Here is a 19,210-nt window from a genome sequence, read left to right on the forward strand (position 1 = left end):
GATGACAGTCTCTTTTCTGGTTCATTAATTTTGCTCAAAATTGACTTGAAACACATGTAAGTACATGTCAAAGCTGACACGTTCACTTTAAGGTTTTAAAAATGTCCTAATCAGTTCAAGAGTTATTTATAGCAAGAGTCCTTAACAGTAGATATGTTCTTCATACTTGAGACCTGTCTTAGATAGTTCAATTATTTATTGTAGTAATTTGTAGTTTTTGTGTTGCTGGTCATTAGCATTTAGAAGATTTTTTTTTCCTTGGGAAGTTATATGTTGGTACATATTTTTTCAATTTTTGAAGTGTAATCTATGCTTTATTTCACTTTTAGCTTGCTTTTAACCCTTTGCATCTAATGTCAGCTTTAAAAATTAAGATCTCCAAGAAGCTTGAGGTTGAAACACCAGGCCCTTGAACATTTTTACAAGTCTTTGTGCAAGCCACCATTGTGGTCTATTCTTGGAGCAGTGCCTAAGGGCAGTGGAGCTACTGCATTACAGTCACCCTGGGGGTGTTTATTAAAATAGATTCCTCTGCCCAGCCCCAGACCCACTGGGGGTGGTGCATGGGAATCTGCCTTTAAACCAGTTCTCCAGATGCCACTGTGCATACTAAATTTGAGAACAACTGCCTCATGGTGTATGCCAGGGGCTTTGTCTTGGAGCTTCTCTAAAATGCAGGAAACTGTTCTGGTCCTCAACGGTATGGTTGATGGAGGCTTCAGTTTACCCAGAATGAACGCACTTCTGTCATTTTGCAGCCTATTAAGTCCAGTGCCTTTAAGACTAGAGGTAGTACTCCCTTTCGTTTGGACACTTAATAATTCCCTTCTCTGGTGTCCAGTGGTTTGTGGCCAATTGGTTTGTTAATGATCAAGTGGGTAGAGGTTGCTGTTTAAGAAAGGTGAGAGCAGAGCACAGTCTTAAAACATTGTTGGACATTGCTCTAATATCTTTGTTATTCAGTGTTACAGTCTTGTTAAATTTTGTTTCTTAAGAACAAAACATTTCTCTTAAAAGTATTGGAAAAGATGTCCTTCTTCTGATGTCTGTGGACAGAATTTAGGGGTGTATAAACTTGGATGGGAAACTATTTTACATTTATTTTCACTGACCCCCTAATTAAAATTTAACACTTCCTTCAGTTTTGAATGTAGGCAGCCAACTACAGTTGTGTAAGTTCTACCTATGATTTTATTGCAGGCAGAAAGTGAAGATATTTTCATACTGTATTTTTCTTGGAGATCCTTCAAAATATTGCTTATGTACATCACTACTTCAAAATCATAGTGGTTATTATTAAATCAATTGCTAAAACTTGTTATAGAAATCTAACATCATATTTTAAAATTATTTTTGCTATTTTACAGTATAATGGAGTTCTATTGAAAACATATATATTATACATTTACAAATATTATTCTGAGAAGGTATCTTCACTAGACTACCAAAGAAAATCAGATACAAAAAGTGGGCAAGAACACCAATGCTAGATCTTATCTAACATCTTTTCATTCTAAACCATTTCCCCCCCTTTTTTTTTTTTTTGAGATATTTTCCTTAAGTGAACTATTTTTCCTATTCTTATAGTCATCTCATCATTATATATATACTTTTTTTTACTGTAGCTGACTCCACTGGAACTCATTCTCTGTATACAACATATAAAGACTATGAAATTATGTTCCATGTTTCCACCATGCTGCCATACACACCTAACAACAAGCAACAGGTAAGAGATCCTGGTGTTGTCTGTGTTTCTTCGCCCTTGTTCATTTCCCCCAGAAGCCTAAGTGGCAAGTTTGTAAAATCTTAAACCAGAATTTAATGTTGCACCTGTCACCGCGGCAGGAAGCTTTGTACTTTGCGGAAATAACGAATAGCAAATGAGCTGAAAACAAATGAAGAGACACAAATTCTAGGTTAACAGCCAGCTGGATGGCTTTGTGAATTAATCATTTGCTTTTCACCCACGAGGATTGAAGTTTTCATGGAATCTGAAGAGAACAAGTTGAAATCATGGTGATTAGGTGACCCTGCAGGGTTGCAGAGAACAAGTATGAGTGGGTGAAATTCCATCTCAAGAGGCTAGGGTACAAAACAGGAAAGTACTGATGTGTCATTTCAGTTTTCAAAGGAGTTCTGGTATACTAACTTGGAGAAAAACCAAAATAAATGTCAATGGGCTTTCAGAAAAAGGTTTTTTCTTAATGTTTGTCTGGAGACAGCAAAGAACATAAAAAATGTTGATTGCCTTTGTGTACATCACAGAGTTTCTTTTAAGAGGATCTAAAAGCACAATGCCTATCACTAAAATGTGGTCATTGACATAGTAAATGAAGAAAACTTAAAGTGGCAGATTGTTACAGAGCAAAATAGAAACGTGTACTATTGTTTTAGAAAGTATGTGGTAGTTGCTGTTTTTAAAAAAACATTTCAGAATAAATGATACCAAACTGACATTTAAAAGAGCCAGAGAACTAACAGCTTCTCCTTTCAATAGCAGTTATAAACACAAGTGGTCCAGTATTACTTCTGACCCTAAAATGGATATAGATTTTGTTATTGTCAACTGTTGTGCTAACAGAACACAGGCCAGCTGCAGAATGAATCACATCCTCTTTCCCAGAATTTAACCAAACACTGATCTAATCTAACACTTCATCACTGCAGGTTTGATTAAATCACAAATCTAGGTAACAAAATTTTGCCTCTTATGATTACCACAGTAATCAAAAATAGGAAGCAAAGCAGTGAATCAGTCACAAATCTGAAATAAACCTATTTAAGATAAATTCTATGATCTGGAATTTGTTGACAATTTTCTATGCAAATTCCAAGTTCTAGATTATCCAGAGAGGAAAACATCATGCTAAGAAAAAATATGTTTTTCTTATTCTGATTGGTAAGTAGACAAAAAATTTCAGAACATTGACAAATGATCTTTAAAGGATCCTTTTTTTTTTTTTAATTTTTTATTTATTTTATGATAGTCACACACAGAGAGAGAGAGAGGCAGAGACATAGGCAGAAGGAGAAGCAGGCTCCATGCACCAGGAGCCCGATGGGGGATTCAATCCCGGGTCTCCAGGATCACGCCCTGGGCCAAAGGCAGGCGCTAAACCGCTGCGCCACCCAGGGATCCCTAAAGGATCCTTTAAAGGATTATTCTTTCTACCTGATTACTCAGAGAAAGTATGATATATGTAGTTAACAAGATTCAATTACTTGTTTATTTCTCCTAAATGAGTTGAAGGGTGTTGAGCAGCATAAGTTGGCATTTAAATGGACAGCTATTTAAATTAGTTAATTTGGAGGCCCACTCAAGGCAAAAGTGTTTTTATGGTCCTAAATCAGAGTGAAGAAATAATTTGTACTGTTGCATATTAAGAGATTTTAGTTCTCTAGCTAGGGAATTTATTTCTTCTACATAGATCACTTTATGCTTGGGGGGGAAAAAAACCAGAAAGAACATATCTTTTAAAATCTGTGGCAAGAATTTGTTTATAGATACTGTCTTTCATTATAGATAATGTGAGATGGGTAAATGGATTTATTTCTATTTGGGTCCTTTATTAAGACCTTAGTGTTACATGTCAATCAATGTTTGAAGAAAGAACGACATTGCATCAAAAAGGCAATGAAATCATCTATGCAGGAATGACATGATACATAGACCAATTGATTTTGTTGTTGTGTCCAAGATCTTGAGTAGATTAATAATGTTTAATAATGGGCATATTCTGTATAGCAATCAGTACAGACCTTTATTTCTGTAACATCCAATAATATATCATGTTTAGAAATGAAAGTAAATGGCCTCATTAGAAGATAATTTGGGATGCTTTGAAATTCCTAAGGTTAAAAAGTACATTTCTGGAACATTCTAACTCCCAATTCTCAACCCTAATCTAAAAGGCTATTGTTTCTCCCAGCCGGCAGCCAATATTAGATCATTGATTTTACTGGTATGTAATTTGGGTAAGTTAAAGTTGCTGGAAAATTAAGAAAAAAAGTTTTATAAATGTAAGCTTATGCCTAACAGAGTTGATATCAATGGTATATTTCATTATTTTTCTCCTTATTAGAGGCTCTATATTAATAAATATGAGAAATACAAATTTTGTTCAACTTTATTTCACACTACTGAATTAAACTATCTAATAAACCCCTCTTGGCCTAGCCTGACTTGGATTCCCTGAATTTGAAAGCCACCTTTCCAAAACACCATTAGCATTAAATGTGAAACAGAAGGTGGTCTTAAGCAGCTTTCATTGTAATTAAAAAAGTGATTTAAACTTGTAATTTAACCTGCTTTAAGGAATATTAGTAATTTCTGCATTCCCAGCTGGTGACACAACAAACATGTTCGAAAACACCTTAGCCACATTTCTTTAAATGAAGTGAATTAAAGCAGAACATAAATTGCATTGTAATTACTTCAGCCATTCTCTTTTCTAAAAAATCTTCCCTATGGCAAGTTTCTTTCTTATGTGAAAATGGAACAAAACTGTTGTTATGGAAACTGAGACTTTGGAGAGACTAGAACTTGGCATAATATGCCAGATATTGGTTTGCTCCTGAACGGGCTCTATATTTTATGCAAATTTCAGAATACTCATTTCTATATTCTTCCTGGGAGGAAATAAGACAGGCTAAAATATTGACAGCAACTGTGGAGATTGCCTACCTTAATATGGCCTGATTAATAATGAATGTTTTAAATACAGTTACATAAGGGAATTGAGGAAAATGCAGAGTGTTGTCATTTATGGTGTTTGCTTATTTTTTGTTTTAGCTCCTACGGAAGCGACATATTGGAAATGATATTGTAACAATTGTTTTCCAAGAGCCAGGAGCACAGCCATTCAGCCCAAAAAACATCCGATCCCACTTCCAGCACGTTTTCGTCATCGTGAGGGTTCACAACCCCTGCACAGACGGTGTCTGTTACAGGTACTGGCACAGCAGCAGTAGCTGCATGGGTGTTGGCCGGTGGTCACACAGAGGGCCCCATCCAATTCTTTCTGAAGTGTCAGTGGGAAGCTATTACTATTTATTTTTGTCTTTAAACTGTGCGTGTAGATGGCCAAATTCACACAATGACGTAACCTGACGGCACTGACATTGCCCAGACACGTTGGTTAGACACCTGCTATTTCCATTTGCACCTCCTCCTTAGGTGGTGTCCTTCATCCATACCATCTGGTCACCAACTAATTACTCACACTGCTAATTATATTTAGCTTTTGGTGTGGCAAGAGCAGAGAAGAATGATCATAATAAGTAGAAAAGTTTTGTTTTGTTTTAATTATTATTATTGAAAAAGCTCAAATCCTTGCTTAGGACTGATGGGATTCACTCTAACATTTCTGACTGCAATCTTTGAGGCGTTTCTATTCTTTAGTAAGCCTCTGGTAAAATTATTTTCATGTTGCTTGTTCACCTAGTCTCATGAGTATCAGAATTCAGGCATCTGTCTGCAAGAGGCCTTTGGGTGTTGACAAGGATAAGGACCTGAATTGCTGGGTTGACATGGACATAGTACCACGAAGACATGTAGGGCTATTCTAGCATTAGTAAGATGTTTCTAATATGAATCTGTCCTTTTAAAATACAGAATTTTGTCCTGTCTTTCCATCCCTAAAATTCGGGAGATTGGACTTTGTTAATGTTGGATATTTGCTTTTGAATTAGTATAGCCACCTACACAAAAAGTGGCCAACACAGACTGATAATTGGTTTGTTGTGAGATCCACAACTGTCTAATTCTGGGTGTCAGTGTGGGTTAATTACAGGAGTTGAACAAGTGGGTTCAGGGAACAAAACAAATAATAAAGGATGCTCTGGACTACTGCGAACTGTCACCTTCCCTGCACATCCTACGAGAACTATGTATGTTGGCCTCCTCTGATAAGCCTAGCACTAATTCTAGGCACTTTACCTGGGCTACCTCATTTGATTTTTAAAACCCATACATTTGGTACTGTTTCTAAAAATCCCCATTTTAAGATGAAGTTTAAGCCATGGGGACAGATAACTTGTCTGTAGTTAGCTGGTATCAGGTAGTTTATTTATTTGACAGAGAGACAGAGAGAGAGGGAGCACATAAGTAGGCAGAGCAGCAGGTAGAGGGAGAGGGAGGAGCAGGCTCCCTGCCCAGCGAGGAGCCCAACATGGAGCTCAATCCCAGGACTCTAGGATCATGGCCTGAGCCGAAGGCAGACATTTAACTGAGCCACCCAGGTGTCCTGGTATTGGGTAGTTTAGATTGTAATATACTAAATCTGGTTCCAGATTTAGTGGAACCACCAGGACTTGGCCCCTTCACTGGTTCTAGAGCCTAGCCCCTCACAAGGTCTGTGAAGCATGGATCTGTACTGCCCTTGCTGCTGACACACAAGCTATCCCAGAACTCTAGGCTAAGAGGTGGAAACTCTAACAAAAGAGACCTGGATCTGCAGCCTCTTAGAATATGGTCTCTGGAAGCTGCTTTATTTAGGTATAAAATGACAGACTAAGTGCAGAACTTTTAACTGGGAGGGATGGCTATTGCATTCAGAAAATACCCCAAGCAATTGAAACATCCTCTGTACTGGATTCATGCAAAGGAGTTCATACAACTTTGATAGAAAGCTAATCCCTTTTTGATTGGTCACTATGAAGTTTGGGAGTAGAAAGCTATACAGTTTGTTTTACAGAGAGATTCTGTCTAAATAAAATGCTGTTCAACAGAAATGTAATGTAAGCCATATATTTTATATTTTTGATAGCCATATTTTTAAAATAACAAGAAATAGGTAAAATTAATTTTAGCAGTATGTTTTTGACCCAATAATACATTTTATTTACCTGCTGTATCCAAATCTTATTATTTCAAAAGGTGATTTTTAAGTTTTAAAGATTATTGACCTATTTTACTTATTTTGGGACTAAGATTTTGAAATCTGGAGTATGCTTTAGACTTGGAGCTCATCAGGATGCTTGATTTTCATTGGAAATAACCTGTGTTTAGATTTCAGAGAATTTGCAACTGGCAAAGTAGATTCATATGCTCAGAATGTTCCAAACATGCTTTTTCAAAGCTTTGGAATAACTGAATTGTCACTTTTAAAATTATAATGTGATTTAATATTCCTTGGTCATTTAAAAAAAAAAAAAAACCCTTGGTCATAATTTGGAGTGCTCAGTAGCCTACATGTGGCCAGTGCAAGTCTAAATAGAGTAATCAGGAGGAAATATCTCTTAACCTTCTTCAACACTTTGCTAGATGAGGAATTGATGTCTGTCTTACTCTTTAAACCCCACCCCTTACTTCAGTCTTGAAAATCATGCTTTTTGTAGTCTCTTTTATTTTATTTATTTACTTACTTATTTATTTATTTGGGAGAGAAAGAGAGTGAGCATAAGTAGGGAGAGTAGTGGGTTGGGGAGAGAAGCAGGTTTCCTCCTCAACAGGGAGCCTGACATGGGGCTTGATCCCATGACTCTGATATCACCACCCAAGCCAAAGGCAGATGTTTAACCAACTGAGTCACCCAGGCACCCCTACTGTCTCTCTTATTTTTAATCTGTTGCCTGAAGAGCCCATCTTCTTAATCCCACCATGCGATATGATGTTGGACCCTTTATGGGAGGACACTGAACACCCCAGTTCAGGCCACGTGAGCTAGCCTGGGATTTCCTAGTTGCCAAACTTGTTTGAAGACCCAACATGCAGTTAAATTCACATATAAACTGTGAATTTGGGCCTTTTTTAAAATCCAAGAGAACGTATCAATTTGTAACGTCAAATCACAAGAAACTAAAGTAGTGATCTTTTCTTCTTGTAAACTTGTGGTGTATTAATTGTTCTCATGTTTCCTGGGGTGTGTGGTAATGTTAGGAGATGTTTAAAGTCCCTGAAAAGATAAGGCAACTCTCTTGTAGTTAATGCATGGGGGAAAGTGTGTAAAGGGGATTCGTGTTCTCGTGAAAATAAACCTATTATGGGGGGCCAAGGTGGCTCAGTCGTTTAAGCAGCTGACTCTTGACTTCAGCTCAGGTCATGATCTCAGGGCCCGGGGATCAAGCCCTGTGTTGGGCTCCACACTCAGCGAGAAGTCAGCTTGAGGATTCTTTTTCTTCCTCTCTGTCTGTCCCTCCCCTGGTGCATGTGTGTGCACACACTCTTTCTCCTATAATCTTTAGAAAAAAAACAAAAAGAAGGGACACCTGGGTGGCTCAGCATTTGAGTGTCTGCCTTCTGCTCAGGTCATGGTCCCAGGGTCCTGGATCAAGTCCCACATCAGGCTCCCTGTAGGGAGCCTGCTTCTCCCTCTGCCTATGTCTCTGCCCCTGTCTGTGTGTCTCTCATGAATAAATAAATAAAATCCTTTTAAAAAAAAAAGAAAAATATATTATGAAGCAGAATAGAAAATTTATATCAATTTTAAGATAAAACATAAGTGTTTCAAAGAGTTTCCGTACCTGTGAGTTTTTCTCCTACCCCAGCCACTCCCCAAACTACTAGGGATATGAATTTATGGGCCTCTTTTATTAGAGGTACTTTGGTAGAAAAGCTTAGAACTGCACTGATTTATAATAAATTCGATTTAAATGTAATTTAACTATATCCCTCAAAGAGTTAGTAATTCAGATACTTTTTATCATGGAAAATCTCATTTCAAACTTTCTCCCCTGAGAACATTCACATTTATTTATTGACATCTATCTGGTGCCTGTAATGAGGAAAGTGCAAAAGTTGTTTCCTCAAAGGAGCTTCTTGCTGTAATCGGGTAGAAAAGTGTAGGGTCAGTACAGGTTAAAGAAGTTACAGGGAACATTTAACTGAGAAAATGGGGTTTGGCGTGTTTTAAAGCACAGATGGATGAAATTCGGTGGGAGAAAGAGAAATAATTCTGGGAGTGGCCAGCATTATACAGAAGTTTAGACACAGGAAGGAAGGTGGAAGGTATAGTGAAAAGGCTGCTGTTGTAGATGGGGTTACCAGGCAGCAGAGGCCCTTGGAATGCTAGGCCATCTAGTAGCATGGTATAAATAGAGTTTTAAGGAAATACACCCAGTGTCACCATGTAAGATCTTTTGTATGCAAAAAGGCAAATTTGGAGCTTATTGTTGTTCATTTATTTTTTGCCAGTTTTTTTACAGCCTTTATTGTATATGTGCTAGGCATTATTCTAGGTCCTGGGATGCAGCAGGTGAACAAAGAGAAAAATCCCTGTGGTAGATGTAAAGAAGAGGTCCTGAAATAGTGGGTGTTATTTCCCTGAATACTGAAAAGTTTGTAACAGGAAAAACTGACTATTTCAAACTAATTCCAGAGGTCAGTTAACTTTGAACAGTAGACAGAGCCAAGAACTCAGAAATTAATCACTAACTCTGTACTATGCCCATACCTGATGAGAGAATCCTCCAGTTTCTTCATTTTATTAGGTATCATTACACTGAGCTTAATTGTCTGGTCCCGGTTGATAGAGCAGATTAAAAACAACAAATCAAAAAGATGAGGAACTATTCAGTGGCAAGGATATGCTGAAAACATCAATAAGTGATTACTGATAAGAGAAATGCAGAAAAACTCTTCACGTCAATGATACAAAGCCAATCAATAAGCATAGCAGTCTGGGGTCATTTAGTTTGGGAGCAAAGGACCAGATATACTTCATTCACACCTCAGGGCCTCACTCTGTAAAAACTCAGTGTAAAATTTTTTTCAACATTTTTTAGCAACCAGTGAATTAGGAGATCTAGGCATTGATCTTCAGAGAAGGCAGATATCACAAAAAGAGACAAACGTGTCTCATAATGGAAGGACACAACCCCACTTATGAATTAGTCTTGTTCCCTACCTCCCCCAGCATGCTGAACCTGAGTCTAACCAAACTTCTTGGAGAAGCCAGTTTACAGGAAATACAAAAGACAGAAGAACATGCCTGTATTCAGCAAAATTCAGATACCCCGCAACAAACAGCCCAATTTCCTCAACACATAAATGCAAGAAGTAAAAGGGAAAGTGAAAGAAGTGGAGAAGAATTAACAGAATAAAAAAAAATTAAGATATGATTAATTGAAATATGTGGGTCTTATTTGGATCCATTTTAGATAAAAAGACTTAAAATTTTAGGACCTCTTCAACAACTGAAAATTGGAACATTGACTCACTATCTGACAAAATTGAAGAATTACTGTTAATTTTAAAACTAGTATAATAATAGGTGGTTATAATAATAACCTGAGTCTTCAGGTGTTAAACTGTGGTCAGTAACTACATTTAGAAAGGTAGAAATGTATGTTTCTCCTCTCAGAAAGATTTTCATATTCAGAGGTTAAAATATAATGAATGTTGAAAGGAGGTAGTATGATATAGTGCAGAAAGCACTTGGAACCAGACCAGATTGTTAAACCTCTCAGATCTTAAATTTCCTTTTTCTGCAGTGGATGGTTGCTTGACATCTACTTAAAATCCCATAAGTAAAGTATCTGGTGTAGGCTGGGACTGTGGTGTGTGCATATGAAATGTGCATGCCCTTCTCTTCTTGATTAAAAATAAATAAATATGCAAGCTTCAGCTAGGAAGAAAAAATCCAAGTGGGTCAAGTGGTAGACATTTCTTTTAGAAAGACTCTTCTAGGCCTAATCAGCATCCTTATTGTCCAGTGTAGCTGACCTTTTTTAAGAAAAAAATCTGAATATGTTACTCCCGCTGCTCAAAGCCATTTTGGAGAGGTTCAGACACTCTAGCGTACAGTCTACTGCATAAGGTCCTTTGGGTCTGGCCTTCCCACTCTGAGCCTCCACTGGGGCCTCTGCCAATTCTCCTCCCCACCCCTACCCCTGGAGCTGTGTGGAACTACTTACAGTTCCCAGAACATACTGTGCTCTGCCCCTCTTCTCTGCACATGCTGCTGCTCTCCAAGCAGGAATGCCTCGTCTTACACACCTCTGCCCCTCCTTCAGCAGATGAATTCCTGCTTTTCTTTGGGAGGGCTCCCCTGACCTCCCAGGTCTAGGTAAATTGCCTTTCCAAAGTGTTTCCAGTAGCGCTCCACACCTCCCACAAGAGCACTCCGACTTCTGTATGTAGCCCTGCTAGACTTGGAGCTTCTGGAGGGCTGAGCCTCTGACAGTTCATCCTCGATCCTCAGCATGAGCACAGTGCCTGACACATAGGAGGTGCTCAGGGAGCATCAGTGAATGAATATTATTAGAATTCCAGAGCCCCCCAGAGAGGGAATGATGGGCACACATTTATTTCTTCTGCCACTGATCTTTCCTGTCCTTTGCCCAGGTCTGCTTTCTGAGTAAGCTCTCCAAGCTGGCAGTGTGATCCAGCTCCGAGAAGGGGAAAATTTCCCTCTACCATTCTGATGCTGAAGCCCCCTCCTCTAAATTTGGGGTTGGAATTGTTTATTGCCATTTCCATGGTGGTTCAGAAATTCAAACATCATCACCTTCTCACTTTTTTCCATTGAGACTTCTGTTCAGATGTCTCCGGAACAGTCTCATGTATCAACTTGAAATTGGCTTTCAGTGTCGAGATCTGCTACTTTATCTAATGTCTTCTATGCCAGCAAATGCTACAAAGCCCAGCTTAATTGGGGTCTCTTCAGCTGTGTGACACTTGCGGGTCGTACCTTTTTGCAAGCCCCTCAAGAGTGAAAGGTTTAAAAATGTTCCTTCAAAAGGAATAATGTGGTACTATCTTAGAGCACTCTGCTGGCCATCTGCAAGTTCAGATTCCAGTCCAGGCTCTCTATATCAGGCTTTGGGCAAATCACTTTACTTCTCAGAGTCTGTTTCCTGGAGAAGTGAAGATTTCTTACCAGCCATTCAAATGGAAGTTCAAGGCTATGCCATCCATCAGTAAAACAGAACATCTTCCTAGTCTTAAATAGTACTCCCAAGATTTGGGGGACAGGATATCTTTTTGTGTTAAAATGAACTCTGATATTCCTCAGGAGAATGCAAAATCAAGATGACTTTTTAAGATGAAACTCAAGATTTTATTGGCAGAGTTTGAGGAACACTGAATTCACCATGTTCTCTTCCGGTGCTTTCTGTAATTGCTTCAGCCTCTGAGCTTCTGTCTGTGGGATAACTCTCTGCAGTGGAACATCCAATCCTGAGCACTGCTGAGTACATGAGGCATGGCTATGATTGTAAGGAATGTATTATTTCTAAGGTGATACCGTATTGCATATGAGGCTAACACAACTGTGTCCAAGCAGGAGCCCTTCTGAATCTGCTTTTACAAATAGCAAGAACCATTTATAATTAACACATCTTAAGTATCTATATATAGCAAACTGAAGTTCTAGAAAGGCTTCTTATGAGGCAAAAATATTTTTTCTTCTGAGCTGCAGGCAGGCCTTATTATCAGGAGTTTGGAATCTGTGGCATCTAAATCCATGAGCTTTTAACCTTGTAGAAAACCTTGAAGTTAGATTAACCCAAAGCAAGACCTTTCATTTGAAAAAAACATCCCAGGGCATCATCCTCCTCATCTTCTGCAAGGGTTCTATTTCTAATGATGCAAAACTGATTTTAGCATCTGTATCATTTACCTCTCTACTGATGAATCATTGATAATTATATGTTAGGGTTTCAGTTCTTTCCCTCATAGCTCATTCTAGAGGCTTCTAATTATCATTGGGTTTTCAATATATGTTTGTCTAAAGTTCTAGCAGTTAATAAATAGATCTGTAGAAAGCCAGGGTGTTTAAGGGGCAAGTGGATAGTTGGTGCTCCTACTGGCACCCCCTGGTAAGCATTTTCCTCTCATTTGAAAGAAGACTACAGCTGGTTCTTGAGAAAGGATAACAATTTGAAGTGAAATTAGCAAGAGAAGGAATTGCCAATTTAAAAATGGGTGTTTCTGGATCCTTATAGGATTCTTCTTTAGAAAAGCTGGAATATCTGGATTTTAACATCTTTTGCTTGATTTTTTTTTTTAAACGATCAAATTAAAATTATACAGCTGTCAGCATTCAAGCCAGACAGACAGCTCACAATAGACAAGAAGAATTGCCTTTCTAATACTGGTGTAATTAGGCTTCTGTGAATTCTCCTCTCCAGTTAGAAAGTGGAGTTTTGCTTGCCACCTTTCTTGGTCATGAAGCCAACTAGATAGCCTTTTTTTTTTTTTTAATAAATTTGTGAAAACCAACCAATAGGCCATTCCATCGCATCTTCAGACAAAATAGGTAACTTTTGTCCTGGGTTTCCTGATTTTTATTCATGTATCCTATTTTCCTGAGAAATAATCCTTTTTTGAAAACCAAGGCTAAGTATCTTAAACCCTTCCAAAAACAAAACAGAACAAAAAATAGTAATGATATAGAGCTCATCAGTTTATTTGAAAGATATATACACTCTCTGATTATGATTTTTCCATTCTGGAAATTCAGAAAAAGCATTTTGTATTACTTCCCTAATACTTAGTACAATGCATAATGGACTGACTTTTAAAATAATTATATAATTTGAAAAGATGGACATTCAGTCTGTTAAAAACATCATTTCCAGCCCTCTCAAACTTCACTAAGGTCCTAGAATGTGGTCTTAGAACATGACAGAAAACTTACACAACCTTTCTGTTTCCATTTAACTTTTGTTGTTACTGTTTTAGGAAAAACATGATTTTTTTTCCTTTTTGAGATTAAAAATAACAGGTTATTACAGATGCTCGTAAGATCCTTATCTTAGTCCCAGTTTTAGCAATATTATGCAGGAAAAGTGACTGTGGCAAGCTTTCTCAAATCAATCTTGCTTAAAGGAATAGGAAAAGGAAACTATTTCCTCACAGAAAAATTGTCAGAATCATATACCAAAGGTAGAGAATGTGGACCAAAGAATAGCTCAGTCTAAAAATTTGATTTTAAAGCACTGTTGCTATTACTTAAAAATCATAATCATTTTAATATTGCAATTACAATTTTTATTTTAAAATTATGCTTTTTGGTCTGGTTACATAGGCCAACAAATAGTGATTTGTTTAATTTAAAAAAAAATCCATTGCTTTTATGTCATGCATCTTTGGATATTTTCATTATAAGCTGTGTGCGCATAGACATTATATTTAAAATGGAGACTACAATTGTGTTCTTAGAAAATCTGTTCTAAAAGGTTATGCTGATTATAGTAACCCCTGCTTAGAAATAATCAGTAGGTATTTAAAGGTAGAATATTACAGTACACTTTTTTTTTTCATGAAGTATGGTTAGTTTACCACCCATTAATGAGAGGAAAGTTTTTACTGTAAGCTTTTTGGGTTTTTTAAGACTAGAAAAAATTTAATGTTCTATAAATCCTAAATGTGGTTGAATGAAAAGGTGTGCTCATGTTAAATAGAAATATATATTATTTCTTTTGGGACAGTGATAGTTCTTTTCCTCCTGAGGTATACCTTTTTCTTGGAGCAGGTGTTATTTTATTCTCATGTTGTGAGACCAAGAAGGACTGACGCTCCTCTTTTTGCCCTTTGCTTTGTCTCTTAGTGTGGCCGTCACCAGGTCCAGAGACGTGCCTTCCTTTGGACCTCCCATCCCCAAAGGGGTCACTTTCCCTAAGTCAAATGTGTTCAGGGACTTCCTTCTGGCCAAAGTGATTAATGCAGAAAATGCTGCTCATAAATCAGAAAAGTTTCGGGCCATGGCAACTCGGACACGCCAGGAATACCTGAAAGATCTGGCAGAAAAGAATGTCACCAACACCCCTATTGACCCATCTGGCAAGTTCCCATTCATCTCTCTGGCCTCCAAGAAGAAGGAGAAGTCTAAGCCATATCCAGGAGCTGAGCTCAGCAGCATGGGAGCCATTGTGTGGGCTGTCCGGGCCAAAGACTACAACAAGGCCATGGAAATAGACTGCCTGTTAGGGGTCTCCAACGAGTTCATCGTTCTCATCGAGCAGGAAACAAAGAGTGTGGTTTTCAACTGTTCCTGCAGAGACGTGATAGGGTGGACCTCAACTGACGCCAGCCTCAAAGTCTTCTATGAGCGAGGAGAATGTGTTTCGGTGGAGAGTTTAATTAATAGTGAGGATATCAAAGAGATTGTGAAAAGGTTGCAGGTGAGTCTTTTCCTTCCACTTACCCAGTTTCCCTTTCCTAAAGCTTTCAGAACAGACTTTAGAAGCAAGTTACGAAATGGGTGCTGTTTTGTCGGCTCCTCTGAAAACTCCCTTGATGGTATGAAGCAAGCGGAGTCTACGTGACACTCATTCTCCATCATTTTTCAGAAGGAAAAGTAGAACCAGTGGGAGAAGACACATTTGCTGTGCTTTTGTGTTGGAGACCATTTGCATGTGACCTGATCCCACTGCCTTGATGGCTGGTGAGGTAGCCCAGCCAGTCTGCTTTAGCTGTTGAGAGGAATTGTTCGATCGAGCATCTGCTGCCTCGAATTTTTTAAGGGCGAAGCAAGTAGCAGAATACAGCCTCTGTTGGCTGCCAGCTCCCTGTAGGTCTCTGTTAGAGGCTTCCTTGTAAGCTCACTGAAGCCATTGAGTTCTTTGGATGCAACAAGTATGTTCTTTTTGGCCTAATGAATGGGGGTTAGTGAAGGGGAAGTAACCAGACGCTCTTCAGCTGGCAGCAGGGTATTCAGAAATAACCCTGCCTGCGGTGTTTTTCCAGTTCCCTGTCCGCCACTTAACACCCTCTGGCATTAAACCATGATACCTTTTGTTTCCTTGTCCAGTTTGTGTCAAAAGGTTGTGAATCGGTGGAGATGACTCTGCGAAGGAATGGGCTAGGGCAGCTTGGCTTCCATGTCAACTATGAGGGCATCGTGGCAGATGTAGAGCCCTACGGCTACGCCTGGCAGGCGGGGCTGAGGCAGGGCAGCCGGCTGGTAGAGATCTGCAAGGTGGCCGTGGCCACCCTGAGCCACGAGCAGATGATTGATCTCCTGAGAACATCCGTCACAGTCAAGGTCGTCATCATCCCCCCTCACGATGACTGCACCCCACGGAGGTAGGTCTGAGTTGGCAGCTGTGAACCTGGGCATCCGAGGCCGGGTTTGCACACCATGTAGAACGCCTTCCACTGGGCCGGGGGGTAGTGAATCGTGCCAGGTTACATGTGGTGCTCCAAGTTCCATCTGTGGAAAGTCTGACTCGGGACTTAGCTCCCTCTTCGTTTCTTCGTTGTGGCAGCAGCAGCTGGAAAGAGTGAGTGACTTGGACCATCCCCAGGATTTACATCTGTGGGTTTCTAAACTTGCCATTACAGATAGAGAAGGCCAGTAATAGCCATCTTAAATATCTTGTGCCAGTACCTAAGAAACAGTGAGTGCTTAATATTAGGAGACACTCAGCAACACAGACTGTCAGGCTTCTTTCTTTTATGTTCCATGACACTCTTATTCCTTTTTCTTTCCAAAATTCAGAGTGCTGTTTTGACCTCTCCTCTCTGTCTGGAGCCCTGGACGTGACTTAGCAAGCATTTTCTTAACTGCATCTGTGTGTGTTAGGAATTGGCTTCACATGAGCTGGTCCTGCTCGTGATGGTTTGGCTGTTTGGTCCCCAGCCTTTTCGCCAAGGGAAGTCCAGGAGCTCCTGTCCCTCCTAGCTCCTGCCAAGCCAGCAGCACTCTTGAAAATTTAATTTCTCGGTCTCTGGGGAGGTTTCTTGATGGAACAAATTTAATCAACTGTTTCTTTTCTCCTTTGGGCATGTCCATGCTATTTTTACTAGGTATTTTGTTCCCCCCAATAAGTTAATTTGCTTTCAGCCCATTATTTTCCAAGAGTTTCTCTTAAGCTTTGGCAGTTAATTCTTAGGCCTTCTAAAGCCAAGACAACATCCTTAACCTGGTTTCTCCCCCCTAAAAACATGACTTGTCCTACACCTGAGCTCTCACAGATTCATGAACAGTCGATGGTAGATTGTGTAAATAGTTACAGTGGGTTATTTGTGTCCTTTATAAAGTAAGCAGCAATGACAATCTACATGTACTTCAGTTCATCAGACCACCTGTTGCAGACCAGATTGCGCTTGAGGTAGTGTTTCTGAACATTGCTGACTGCCTAGACAGCCCAGAGATGAGGTGCCTCTGTCAGAATATTGTGGACTCCCTTTGTCTAATAGCTTAAACACACATATCCTGCCTTAGTTAACCAGGTGTTTTCTGGTTTCCTGAAGCGCATTACCATTAATGTTTAGGCATTCTGCTGAACTGGGATTCAGGAATGACTCTGGAGGCGGGTCATATAGGTAGTTAGGTCCTTATGACACTCCCCAGCTGCTCTGCACTCATCTTCTGTCTCTTGACCTCTCCTTCACATCATCTACTTGATTGCTTCTAAATAGGCAGCTCTAAACTGGAGAATATAACCAAGCTTTGTAACTTGTCAACCTTAATTACACACAGTACAGAATAAAGACACTGGTCTAAGGACTAAAGGTCCGAGTGAGTCTATGGATAGTGTAGTGCCATCTAGTCTGCTCAGAAGCCTTTCCCCAGTCTTCTAGGCTCCCCAGCTTGTATGGGGTGGGGAGAGAAGGAATAGGTGCCCATGAGTGTTTGTGATGAATGGATGGGGCAACATTACCAACATTGAATTGTGTGTGGTTGTTCCTGGAAAGATGGGTTGGGAGGCCTGGCCCTGGATAGATAGATCTGTGGTAGGAGGTAGTTTATCTATAGCAATATACTAAGCCAGATATGTATGCTGTGTTGTGTTGGTAAAAACAACTAACATTTGCTGGAAATTTAATTTGCCAGGTCCTAGAAAAGACACTTTTACATGGATTCGGACATTTAATCCTTATAACAACCTTATGAGGTGTGTTAATATTATTTCTGTTTTAAGGAAACCAAGACTCAGATTAGTCATGAACTTTTCAAGCTTACCTGGCAAATTTAGATCTCACTTAGAATCCAAGCTCTTAACTACATCTTTGTATGCTTGGGGCACAAATCCTTCTTTTTTATTTTTTTATTATTATTATTTTTTTAATTTATGTAGCATAAGCAGGGATCTGCTGGTATGTTGGCTTTCTATTGAAGAAAAGAAGCTAGATTTGTAGCATTTGATGATTCCCAAGATGTAAATACTGCTTCTGTGGTCGACTTCTCGCTACCAGCATGACACCACTGTACTCAGAGTTGGGATAGATGCCCATGGTCGGCTCTTTGCAAGCCAAGACAGGCTGGCCCCTGCATACCCCTGAATAAATGAGCTATATTTGTTTCATCTTCTAGCAGTGCTGCTGAGACACTGATTGCCAATTTCCTGGCCAGTAGAGCTGGTAGTGACAGGACAGGAAGGTGTTAGGAACCTGCCCTCTTTAGGGTGTAGAATGGGAGATTGGGATGAAGGATCAGTGCACCGTACAGCCCCATGCCTGGGAAGCACACCATGTGCCTTTCACACTACGGCTTCCATGGATTCCCTCCGAAAAGCCAGTTACACCTTCTGGGCAGGTGTGAAATGGTGCCATGGATGCCTTAGGGGGACTGGAAGCCCTGCTTTTCCCTTCACTCCTTTAGAAACAACTTCAAAGGAACAGTTGAAGTATTAACACCTTGCTGTAATTTTCAACAAAATAAGATAATGCTCTTCTGTCACTTTTCTCTCCTCCACACTTCACACTCCCACTGCTGTTTTCCTAGCAACTGATTACTCTGTTCTTTGACTAGTCACTCTCTTTGTCAGCTGTTACTGCAGCTCCAGCGGGGGGGAATAGGCATCCTCTGGATCCCCTGTCCCACGGCCCCTCAGCCACCTGCTGCTCCAGGTGGCCAGGATCCTGATGGGTCACACGCGCCTGGCGTGCTGACCCTATGTAGCTACAAACACCCGTGTGTGTTCACATGGGAGAGTCCACAGTTTTGAAAAGGGAGGCTTTTTGTTTTACTGAAAACAGTTTAACAGTAAAGTGGGGCTTCAGTAATACAAAAATAAAATAGGACTCTTTCCATATTTCTAGGACATAAGCAGATCCTCTATGAATTGTATTCATACTAAAGTTGTTTTTAAGAGAAGCAAGGACAGGGGAAGTAAAGTAAAGTTCCTGAACCCCTGCTGTGTATTGGGCATTAAAAAAAAAGTCTTCCATTTCCACTAAAACAATGAGAAGAGCGTTTGGAGAGGTTCCATCACTGCCTACCCATCAAGTGGGACCAGTGAAGACGTAACTTGCTGCAAGCAGTCCTGCAGAAGGGATTCAGTGTTTATTCACGCCTCTACCAGAAAGTTTCCCAGG

General features: G+C 39.6%; 1 protein-coding gene across 20 annotated transcripts in view; it reads left to right on the plus strand.

Annotated features, from left to right (window-relative positions):
* The window catches only part of SIPA1L1 (signal induced proliferation associated 1 like 1), a 375,245-nt gene that overhangs the window by 278,661 nt on the left and 77,374 nt on the right, over positions 1-19,210 (plus strand). For all 20 annotated transcript variants that reach the window (XM_038545124.1, XM_038545128.1, XM_038545132.1 and 17 more), the window contains 4 exons: positions 1,626-1,729; positions 4,796-4,953; positions 14,496-15,069; positions 15,699-15,973. In XM_038545124.1, the coding sequence (XP_038401052.1) occupies positions 1,626-1,729; positions 4,796-4,953; positions 14,496-15,069; positions 15,699-15,973 (1,111 nt within the window). The remainder of the gene's footprint in view (positions 1-1,625; positions 1,730-4,795; positions 4,954-14,495; positions 15,070-15,698; positions 15,974-19,210) is intronic.

This window comes from Canis lupus, chromosome 8 (genome assembly GCF_011100685.1).
Source record: "Canis lupus familiaris isolate Mischka breed German Shepherd chromosome 8, alternate assembly UU_Cfam_GSD_1.0, whole genome shotgun sequence".
Lineage (NCBI taxonomy): Eukaryota > Metazoa > Chordata > Mammalia > Carnivora > Canidae > Canis > Canis lupus.